Consider the following 12341-nt stretch of genomic DNA (forward strand, 5'->3'; position numbering starts at 1 on the left):
ACATTGTTATGTAAAATAGGATCCCAGAGAAAGAAGTGATCACCGGGATTATAAAGCAGGGAGGAAACTGTTTGGAATCCCAGGGACCAGACACAGCGGGAAACACGTTGGCCGGGGTCGGAAGCTGCAAGGGAAGTGCAAGCACTGCACCGGCCACGCAGGTAAGTGAGGAAAATGACCGGAGATTTAAAAGTTCACAGTCCTTATTATTTATTTATTTTGTTGTTTAAAAAAAAAAAAAATTAAAGATAATTATCAATATCAATTTTCCTGTTTCAACGCTGCTTGGGTCGCCCAAATTTCTCTGTACTTCCTTATTTGGTTCCAATGGTCATGTGACTCATACAGTCAAAGGTGGGAAGAAGTCAAAATATTGGAAAGGGAAGTAAATGTGACCGGAGTGAGTGTGGAGAAGTTGGCGCCATGTATACAGTTGTGCTAGTAGAGTTGTATTTTTTTAATAAATCTGATCTGTTTTTATTCCAGGAGTGGGCGCTCAGTGAGACTTTGATCCGACAACAAGATAAATGCTTGTCCATCACCTCATTTTCAACAGGCGCCTTGGTTATGCTTGAACCATGCAACCAGAAAGACAGCAGACAGGTGACTATACTTCTATAACTACCATATACATGATTTCTCTTGCTACAGGACCCAGGTTTACACAGCAGAAAATAGAAGAAGCAGATCTATCCATAACTGAGAGAGATAACAGTTGGTGCTCATAAACTTCTATGGAACTTGCAGTGTCCGTATTTGCCTCTAGCACTTCCCTTCCTCTCCATAGAATATTAAAAGCACTATCCGCCATCTCCTAATTTAGCAATGGGAAAATCTGTTTTCACGGAGTACAAATTTTACCTATGAATTGAGAATGAATGATCAGTCCTGGAGGAATAAGAAGCAGATTTCTCTGATAAAATATTTTACAAAGTTACTTATTTTCATGTGTACTATTGATTTATGAAAAACAGAAAAAAAACAGTATATCAATATAATAATAATGTCAAGGCTCAAGCTGTCCCTATATTAAGAATATGTCTCCAGTAATTTGGGCACTTATTGCAGTAAATATACAGTTATATGAAAAAGTTTGGGCACCCCTATTAATCTTAAGCTTATTGTTTTATAAAAATTGGTGTTTTTGCAACAGCTATTTCAGTTTGATATATGTAATAACTGTTGGACACAGTAATGTTTCTGCCTTGAAATGAGGTTTATTGTACTAACAGAAAATGTGCAATCTGCATTCAAACAAAATTTGACAGGTACATAAGTATGGGCACCTCACCAGAAAAGTGACATTAATATTTAGTAGATCCTCCTTTTGCAAAAATAACAGCCTCTAGTCGCTTCCTGTAGCTTTTAATGAGTTCCTGGATCCTGGATGAAGGTATTTTTGACCATTCCTCTTTACAAAACAATTCCAGTTCAGTTAAGTTTGATGGTCGCCGAGCATGGACAGCCCTCTTCAAATGATCTCACAGATGTTCAATGATATTCAGGTCTGGGGACTGGGATGGCCATTTCAGAACATTGTAATTGTTCCTCTGCATGAATGCCTGAGAAGATTTGGAGCGGTGTTTTGGATCATTGTCTTGCTGAAAGATCCATCCCCTGCGTAACTTCAACTTTATCACTGATTCTTGAACATTATTGTCAAGAATCTGCTGATACTGAGTGGAATCCATGCGTCCCTCAACTTTAACAAGATTCCCAGTGCCGGCATTGGCCACACAGCCCCAAAACATGATGGAACCTCCACCAAATTTTACTGTGGGTAGCAAGTGTTTTTCTTGGAATGCTGTGTTTTTTTGCCGCCATGCATAACGCCTTTTTGTATGACCAAACAACTCAGTCTTGGTTTCATCAGTCCACAGGACCTTCTTCCAAAATGAAATTGGCTTCTCCAAATGTGCTTTTGCATACCTCAGCCGACTCTGTTTGTGGCGTGCTTGCAGAAACGACTTCTTTCGCATCACTCTCCATACAGCTTCTCCTTGTGCAAAGTGCGTTGTATAGTTGACCGATGCACAGTGACACCATCTGCAGCAAGTTGATGCTGCAGCTCTCTGGAGGTGGTCTGAGGATTGTCCTTGACTGATCTCACCATTCTTCTTCTCTGCCTTTCTGATGTTTTTCTTGGCCTGCCACTTCTGGCCTTAACAAGAACTGTCCCTGTGTTCTTCCATTTCCTTACTATGTTCCTCACAGTGGAAACTGACAGGTTAAATCTCTGAGACAGCTTTTTGTATCCTTCCCCTGAACAACTATGTTGAATAATCTTTGTTTTCAGATCATTTGACAGTTGTTTTGAGGAGCCCATGATGCCACTCTTCAGAGGAGATTCAAACAGGAGAACAACTTGCAAGTGGCCACTTTAAGTAGCTTTTCTCATGATTGCATACACCTGGCTATGAAGTTCAAAGCTCAATGAGGTTACAAAACCAAAAAAAGTGCTTTAGTAAGTCAGTAAAAAGTAGGTAGGAGTATTTAAAACAAGAAAATGATAAGGGTGCCCATACTTATGCACCTGTCAAATTTTGTTTGAATGCAGATTGCACATTTTCTGTTAGTACAATAAACCTCATTTCAAGGCAGAAACATTACTGTGTCCAACAGTTATTACATATATCAAACTGAAATAGCTGTTGCAAAAACACCAATTTTTATAAAACATTAAGCTTAAGATTAATAGGGGTGCCCAAACTTTTTCATATAACTGTATACAGTGGGTATGGAAAGTATTCAGGCCCCTTTTAAATTTTTCACTCTGTTTCATTGCAGTTATTTGGTAAATTCTAAAAGTTCATTTTTTTCTCATTAAAGTACAATCTGCACCCCATCTTGACTGAAAGAAAACAGAAATGTATACATTTTTGCAAATTTATTAAAAAAGAAAAACTGAAATATCACATGGTCATAAGTATTCAGACCCTTTGCTCAGTATTGACTAGAAGCACCCTTTTGAGCTAGTACAGCTATTAGTCTTCTTGGGAATGATGCAACAAGTTTTTCACACCTGGATTTGGGGATCCTCTGCCATTCTTCCTTGCAGATCCTCTCCAGTTCCATCAGGTTGGATGGTGAACATTGGTGGACAGCCATTTTCAGGTGTCTCCAGAGATGCTCAATTGGGTTTAGGTCAGGGCTCTGACTGGGCCAGTCACGAATGGTCACAGAGTTGTTCTGAAGCCACTCCTTTGTTATTTTAGCTGTGTGCTTAGGGTCATTGTCTTGTTGGAAGGGAAACCTTAGGCCAAGTCTGAGGTCCAGAGCACTCTCGAAGAGGTTTTCATCCAGGATATCTCTGTACTTGGCTGCATTCATGTTTCCTTCAATTGCAACCAGTCATCCTATCCCTGCAGCTAAAAAACACCCCCATAGCATGATGCTGCCACCACCATGTGTCACTGTTGGGATTGTATTGGGTAGGTGATGAGCAGTGCCTGGTTTTCTCCACACATACCGCTTATAATTATCACCAAAAAGTTCTATCTTCGTCTCATCAGACCAGAGAATCTTATTTCTCATATTCTGGGAGTCCTTCATGTGTTTTTGAGCAAACTCTATGCGGCCTTTCATATGTCTTGCACTGAGGAGAGGCTTCCGTCGGGCCACTCTGCCATAAAGGCCCAACTAGTGGAGGGCTGCAGTGATAGTTGACTTTGTGGAACTTTCTCCCATCTTTCTACTGCATCTTTGGAGCTCAGCCACAGTGATCTTGGGGTTCTTCTTTACCTATCTCACCAAGGCTCTTCTCCCACGATTGCTCAGTTTGGCTGGATGGCCAGGTCTAGGAAGACTACTGGTGGTCCCAAATTTCTTCCATTTAAGGATTTTGGAAGCCACTGTGCTCTTAGGAACCTTGAGTAATGCAGGAATTCTTTTATAACCTTGGCCCGATCTGTGCCTTGCCACAATTCTGTCTCTGAGCTCCTTGGGCAGTTCCTTTGAGCTCATGATTCTCATTTGGTCTGACATGCAGTGTGAGTTGTGAGGTCTTATATAGACAGGTGTGTGCCTTTACAAATCAAGTCGTATCAGTTTAATTAAACACAGCTGGACTCTAATGAAGGAGTAGAACCATCTCAAGGAGGATCACAAGGAAATGGACAGCATCTGACTTAAATAGGAGTGTCTGAGCAAAGGGTCTGAATACTTATGACCATGTGATATTTCAGTTTTTCTTTTTTAATAAATTTGCAAACATTTCTACATTTCTGTTTTTTTTAGTCATGATGGGGTACAGAGTGTACTTTAATGAAAAAAAATGAACTTTTTAGAATTTACCAAATGGCTGCAATGAAACAAAGAGTGAAAAATTTAAAGGGGTCTGAATACTTTCCGTATCCACTGTAAATTGCAAACATTGACTGACTAATGAAGACGTTTATATGCAATAAAATGCCAAAGGGTTACTTTTTGACATCCTGACATGCATGTGGTCCATGAGAAAAACCTTGATGTGCATTTTACCGCTAACCGCAGTTTCGTCAGGATGTGGTATAACATGTAGAAAAGGGTGTTCTTATACTGACTCTAAACAGGGAGGTGGAGGTTGTCTGGCGGTTCTGAGCATGCCATTGTCATGTTGCTGTGACATGGTGGAGGCGTCGCACAGTGCTCATGTCACCCGGTTACATGATCGCACGGTTTAATTATGGGGTCAGTTACCCGGGAGATACGGCACAGCGTCGGCGCCCCCCTACAATGGTGAATCAGCGTATGCTCGAGGCGCGCTACCACTCGGCTACCCAAAGATGAGTCCAGGCGGCAATAAACACAATGATTTTGTTGCACAATCCAAAAATTAAAGAATGCTCACATAATTGATGTAAATGCTTACTAGAAAAATATCCATATATATCCTAAATTATAAATTTAAAGAGGTTGTCCACTACTATAAATAATGCCTCCATCCATTTAAACTTTAGAAAGAAGAGGTTTTTTTGTAATTACCTTCCATTGTTATAAGTGCCTGTGAGCGGCACTATTGCTGACCATCACGTGACCCTGGCTGCAGCCGGCTCTGACATCCGCTGATGTCACATCAAGTTCCGAATTCACGCAGGCGTGACCCAGTGACGCGCACCCCCTGATTGATGGGCTGTGGGCGGGGTTTCACTGCATGTCACAGGCCAGCGTCCACCGCACGCTTTCCCTCTACTCTTCATTTATTGCCTGCAAGTGCGCGCTGGATGCTGGGCTGTGACATGCGGTGAAACCCCGCCCACAGCCCATCAATCAAGGGGGTGCGCGTCACTGGGTCACACCTGCGTGAATCCGGAACTTGACGTGACATCAGCGGATGTCAGAGCCGACTGCAGCCAGGGTCACGTGATGGTCAGCAACAGTGCCGCTCACAGGCATTTATAACAATGGAAGGTAATTACAAAAAAAATTCTTTCTAAAGTTTAAATGGATGGGGCATTATTTATTGTAGTGAGCAACCCCTTTAAGCCTTGGCAAACCTATTATTGTATATTTAATGCAGCAAAGCAAACGTATTAATATAATCATAAAAAGCAGGATGTAAGGTCTTGGATGGCAGGTATGTGTTACGGAGATGGTTTTATTTTGACTGGATTTTGGGTCCGGGACTTAGGAGCGACCAAAAGAGCCTGGGAGGGAAAGGTTGCTCCCATACTCCAGTCCAGGCCTTACAAGTCTAAAAACAAGCAGCTCGGTTAGCTCAGCAGTGTGTGTTGTGTTGGAGCTGAAGAACGACCGTTCATGGTGAGTAGTCTGTGCTAGACACTGAGAAGTGCCTGTAATACCAAGTTGGTTAGACTGTTTGATTTTCTTTGCCTTACTCAGAGAAAAGACTGTTCTCTGATACATTTGTGCTTATGAAAGGATTGTTCTGTTATTCATTTGTGCTGAAAAATGGCTGTTTTCATTTTGGATCTGTAAAGTTTCTGAAGGACAATAAACATTATTCTGTTTTGATATAAAAAGCCTGTGCGTATCCAAGTGGATACCAGAGAGCTGAAACACCTACACAGTGTATACCCTGATGGCATAGTATACCTGAAATATGACACTCAGTCTGGCCAGGTTGAATTACTTAACTTGTGCGAGTCAAGAAATTATTAGTACTATTTTGTTGTCTTTACAGCGTGTCCTTGATAATATTGTATTTTGCAAAATATAAAAATTGTAAAATACAATTTTATATTGCTGTCCTTCCCATCTTTCATCATATTTTAGAAATTGTGTCACCATTGTAAAACAGCAAACTTTCTGATCCTTTTATTGTGTTTAAAAAAATTTCAAACTATGGCAGCATTACTGGTATATAATGTTGACTTTTATTCCTATTTTTTGTTTGTAGAAATGGAAGTTGAAAGGACACTTCTTGCAGCACCTGAGCAGTGCAATGTGCTTGGATACTCATTCTTCCAGGGTCCTGATCAACCCTTGCCAGTCGGATCTTACAAGTCAACAGTGGGAATTACTTCAGGCAACTTGAATGCATATCATCACCATCTTGCATGGACGTGATCCATGAAGAGGGGACACTGGAACATTTTATGGACCACCCGGTTCTAAACATCAAATACACAGACTCCTTGTAGGTGTTTAGACACTGCCAGACCATGGGTGGCAATACATGATATTGTCATGGTTTTATTTTTAAAGGGGACCATTTTGCTTCTGGATGTGGCAGACGCCAACTGTTTTTAATTCACCTTGGTATCATATTTGGTATTTTGGTCCCTTAATTTTATGTTTTCAGCAAGTTTACTTATTCTTTTGCACAGTAAGTACAGATGTGATGTTCTTAAAACCAGTTACGTTATTTAAGGCTACCGGGATCTTTTCATCCTAAAGTAATATAACCATGTTACTTCTTGACGTGTAGTAAGTGATACGTGTTACCGAAAATCTAATTTTTAAGACTTTGAAATAGCCAGGGACGTGATACTTAACATTTGTGTGTTCGAGGCCATGTGAATGGATCAAAGATCTAAGCTGCACAGATATTGTCTTTTGATGATGGAAAACAAATGGCCTTTCTGTATGTTCAAGCTCTGCTGGGGTTCATCATACATGTAATTCTAAATGTTAGAGGCTCCGACATCCAACCCTCCGATACTTGGCTCTGCATGTCAATAAAACATGGGGGAGTTGTAGCTCTAGCTTTAATAGTTTTGTGTTCCTGTGTATACGACCGAGCTGATTGTCTTAGAAGTTAAATATTATTGCGTTCCTTTTCAATGGAAACTGTACCAGAAAGACAACAGTATTTTGTAATAATCTAATGTTAACTTATTGTTCGCAATTCCTCTGCATTGTTGACTTCATGACTCTAATCATTTGGCCGCTGATTGGCTCGTTATCCAAGAAGTCACAGTTCCATAGGAATAGCCGTTCTCACAAAAAAATAAATTTGAAATATATATATAATTTTACCTAATTTTTTGAACAGTCATTGTGTTTGTTAAAGATACTTTTACGGATCATAATTTGTGTTGAAATATATGGCTCATATTTCTACCATTCAATATACAGTATGAGCTTATATGAAAAATCTCAAACTTTTTAATTACCGTAATTGAACAGTGTGTTATTAGTACAATTCCTTTAGCAGAAGATGTTTCCCCATGCTAAACGCACACAGACAATTCAATACCAGCGCACTGAAAATCTGGCTATGGAGAGGGTCATCTGTATTTTATGACAGATACTTTTAACTTCATGACAAAACATAGGAAAAGAGAAGTGGAACCAGATGAACAAGTCTATGTGTTAAGCAATCTGTATATGTTTTATTTTCTTTCCACATTTTTTTCAGATAAATCTAATGTGCTGCTCAAAATTCATATTACCATAATTTACAATTTGGGGCTCCCCTAGTAGCAAATTGTCTCTAAATTGAGTCTTTAAATATTTCACAAATCACCAGAAACCATGCCACTGTCAATCTCCTTGATACTATATAAACACAGGATTTAATACTATTACTTTAGAACAGGGTTCCCCAACTCCAGTCCTCAAGGCCCACCAACAGGTCATGTTTTCAGGATTTCCTTAGTATTACACAGGTGATAATTGCATCACCTGCACAGGCAATAATTCCATCACCTGTGCAATACTAAGGAAATCCTGAAAACATGACCTGTTGGTGGGCCTTGAGGACTGGAGTTGGGGAACCCTGCTTTAGAACACCTTCAATCAGGATTTATTAATATGAGACTTTTTATATGCATTATTTTTACATTCATTCAAAAAGTCTCTTGGTCATCAATAGATATCTAAAATGACAGTGTTACACACGTATCCCAGGCTCCACTCCCTTCTATTGGGTTCGCTGCCGTCTGTTGTGCTCCACATCAGGTATTGCAGGTTGCCTGGTGTGTATAAATGACATCTCCCTAACCCTATTTCAAGCCCATTGACATAAACACCTGTGTCTTGGGATTGAGACTCATGTGTTCCTTGTTTTGTATGCTCCATTATCTCTTCTACTATGTTTCAACTCGTATCCATCACTGCTGGATTCCACTTCATTTGTCCATCTGCTGCGCTTCCAGTTACCGTATATACTCGAGTATATGCCGACCTGAATATAAGTCGAGGCACCTAATTTTACCACAAAAAAATTGGGAAAACTTATTGACTCGAGTATAAGCCTAAGGTGGGAAATGCAGCAACTACTGGTAAATTTCAAAAATAAAATTAGATACCAATTAAATTACATTAATTGAGGCATCAGTAGGTTAAATGTTTTTGAATATTTATTTAAAAGAAAAACAGTAAATTAGCTCTGTAAGTGGAAAAGAGGGTCACCTCCATCATTGTTTTCCCCCATCCTTGTTCTCCCCCATCTCCATCATTGTCATCTCCCCTATCCCCATATTGTCCTGGACCTCTCACCAGTGTATTAGTAAAAAAAAAAAACAACAACTCACCTCTCAGCGCGTTCCCCTGCAGCATCGTCTCTCTGACACAGGCTCACACTTCATGATGACGCCATCAAGCCGCGCGTGCCTGTGTCAGGGAGAAAGCGTCGGGCAGGAAGCAGAGGATGATTCCCTGCAACTCCGCTCTGCTGCCATTTTCAGGATCACTCCCTGCTCGCCGCACACAATGAGGGCAACCTGGCCATGGGCCCCCCGGAGCCTTGGACCCCAAGAAGCAGGCCAGATTGCCCTCATTATTAGCCGTCCTGCAAGGGGCACCCCTCCACCTCCGGGCCCCGGTGCAGCTGCACTGGTGGTATGTCCGCCCCTGCTCACTCAAGTATAAGCCGAGGGGGCTTTTTCAGCATAAAAAATGTGCTGAAAAAGTCGGCTTATACACAAGTATATATGGTAGCTCTAATCCCCACGATTCTACATTTATGGAAGTAATTGGACAAGGGGAGGATTCTTAAGAATGAAGTTGAAGATTATCTACATACTATTTATTGTGTAAAATGGAATGGAATTTTTCAACCTGCATAAGCCACTGTGATATCTGTAACGTTTTCAGAGCAACGAGCCTAAGATTGCACAGTCTAAAATTTTTTTTGATAAATCTACCTGAATGTACTTTATTCCAAAAACAATGGCTAACAACAAACAAATAACCATACTACCTCCATGACAAAAATTTCCTTAAAAAGGTCTTCAATGTCTGCAGAATGCTGAACATGACCACTACAATGTACCTAATTGCAGCCTGTTCAACATCAATGCACAGATTCCCCCCAGAGAGCTACCATGTTGGCTACAAAAGACCATCCCAGCCACAGTGACCCCAATCTCAGCCACTGTTACAACGATATCACTGCCATATAAACAAGCTAACAGCTCAATGACAAAAGAAATGACCCCTATGCAAGCTTCAATATTCCCTATGCCAGTCGCAGTCGAAATGCCCTTTGACTGCAACAATTCTCCCATTTCAGACACAATGCTCTCTAAACCTGTCACAATGTGCTTAATCTCAGACAGAATAGCCCCATGACCACCACAAAGACGTCAATGCCCCCGTCACAGTAAACCAGTTCCCATGGTTCTTTAATGCTCCATAATAACCACAATGTTCTCCGTGAAAGTCACGCGAGTCATTATGCTCCTACTTCAGCCACAATTTCTGCCATGCCAGTCACAGTACAGTCAATACCCTAAATGAGAACCAGAATGTCTCTATAAAAACTGCAATGCCATCATAATACCCACAATATAAATAACTAACTCGAGCCAAAGTGCCCTCGTGACCGCTACAATGACTCTTATTGAAACCATGCTGTCAATGCCTCATATGCCAGTCATATTGCTCCCATGCCAGCCACAAAGTTTACCATACAAGTCAGAATGTCATCAGTACTGAATTGGCCAACCACACTGTCTCCAGGAAAGTCATAATACCTTCTGAAACAACTTCAAAAGCCAAGTTGCAATGACTTCTCAACCAACTTCAGTGCCCCATGACAACCAAAAAGCCCCCTATGCCATTATGAAAACATACAGTGCGGTCAATGCTCTATATGACAGTCGTAATGCCCCTATACCAACCACTTAGTGTCGGTATATCACATGAAATTCAAATAAAATACATTTAAGTTTGTGGGCATAATGTGAAAAATGTAGAAAAGTTTACGGGTTATGAATACTTTTCCACAGGCATTGTGTGTGTATGTGCGTGTGCGCATGTAAATAAGTGGATATGTATTTGCGTGTATATGTGTAAGCATATGAGTTTTTGTATATCTGTGTGTACATGTATGTGTGTGCATATGGGTTTTAGTGTATTTGTGTGTGTGTGTGAGCATGGGTATGTATATGTGTGTGGTTAGCATAACAGCTTTAAGGAATTTGTATGTTCACCCTGTGTTTGCGTGAGTTTCCTCCCACACTCCAAAGACATACTGATAGGGAATTTAGATTGTAAGCCCCAATGGACATAGTGATGATAATGTCTAGAATATGATGGCACTATATAAGCAAAGCATAATTAAGTATACATGTGTGCATATGTAATGTGTATATATGTGTGCGTATATCAGTGTATGTATTAGTATATGTGTGTGTATATATATATATATGTGTGTGTATATTGGAGTGTGAGATTGTGTGTGCATATGAGTGAATGTGTAAATACATATGTCTGTGTGTATGTAAGTTTGTGCATATTTGAGTATGTATAATAATCTGTATATGTGTGGGTATGAGTATCTGAAATGTGTTCGTGTGTGTGTGTGTATATGTATTATTGCATACGTGTGTATATAGATATATATGCCATTATAGGTGAATGTGAATATACAACCCCTGGCAAAAAATTATGGAATCACCGGGCTCGGAGGATGTTCATTCAGTAGTTTAATGTTGTTGAAAAAAAGCAGATGATAGACATGGCACAAAACTAAAGTCATTTCAAATGGCAACTTTAGGGCTTTAAGAAACATTAAAAGAAATCAAGATTAAAAATGTGGTAGTCAGTAAGGGTAATTTTTTTCAGACCAAGCAGAGGGAAAAAATTATGAAATCACTCAATTCTGAGGAAAAAATTATGGAAATCACCCTATAAATTTTCATTTCCAAAACTAACGCCTGCATCAAATTAGATCTGCTCGTTAGTCTGCTTCTAAAAAGGAGTGATCACACCTTGGAGAGCTGTTGCACCAAGTGGACTGACATGAATCATGGCTCCAACACGAGAGATGTCAATTGAAACAAAGGAGAGGATTATCAAACTCTTAAAAGAAGGTAAATCGGCACACAATGTTGCAAAAGATGTTGGTTGTTCACAGTCAGCTGTGTCTAAAATCTTGACCAAATACAAACAACATGGGAAGGTTGTTAAAGGCAAACATACTGGTAGTGTTATGATCTGCAACATAGGCTAAGGAAATATGGGGAGAGCTGTCCCTACAGTAAGACTAAGCTGAGTCCCTACGATGTAGCGGGCAACCTGTTCCTTGTGAACAGACCCGCCTTCGTCCTCGGCTAGTCTGAATGGAGACCTATAGAGAAAGGGAGGGATCCCTAAAAGAACGAAGGACTGAGACAATATGGGACACCTCCTAACAGAAGTTGTTGCAGAGCAAAAAGATAAACTGACAAAAAGTACTAGAGGTCCCAGAGGACCAAGCGAACTAGAGAGAGATAGGCACAAAAGCACCTGGCTAGAGAGACAGTCAAAACAACACTGAAGTACAGCAAAGCCAGAAGGGCGGAGCTGGAATATATAGGCAGATGGTCACGTGACCGCAAAACACAAGATAGAACCCTCCTGTTTGGTTCTAACAGTACCCCCTCTTTTACGAGGATCCTCCGGATCCTCCAGGTCCAGGCCTATCAGGAAATCTCCTGTGGAAAGCTCTGACAAGTCTAGGGGCAGAGACA

At 40.5% G+C, this 12341-nt stretch overlaps 1 protein-coding gene across 1 annotated transcript in view; it reads left to right on the plus strand.

Moving 5' to 3' along the window:
• GALNT16 (polypeptide N-acetylgalactosaminyltransferase 16) overlaps nucleotides 1-7413 on the plus strand; it is a 144677-nt gene extending 137264 nt beyond the window's left edge. The window contains exons 13-15 of the mRNA XM_073638982.1: nucleotides 20-161; nucleotides 487-603; nucleotides 6338-7413. Coding sequence (XP_073495083.1) covers nucleotides 20-161; nucleotides 487-603; nucleotides 6338-6475 — 397 coding nt within the window. The 3' untranslated portion in view covers nucleotides 6476-7413. The remainder of the gene's footprint in view (nucleotides 1-19; nucleotides 162-486; nucleotides 604-6337) is intronic.
• Nucleotides 7414-12341: the final 4928 nt, after the last annotated feature.

Source organism: Phyllobates terribilis, unplaced genomic scaffold (genome assembly GCF_046119375.1).
Source record: "Phyllobates terribilis strain yellow unplaced genomic scaffold, ASM4611937v1 Scaffold_7__3_contigs__length_470593459, whole genome shotgun sequence".
Classification (NCBI taxonomy): domain Eukaryota; kingdom Metazoa; phylum Chordata; class Amphibia; order Anura; family Dendrobatidae; genus Phyllobates; species Phyllobates terribilis.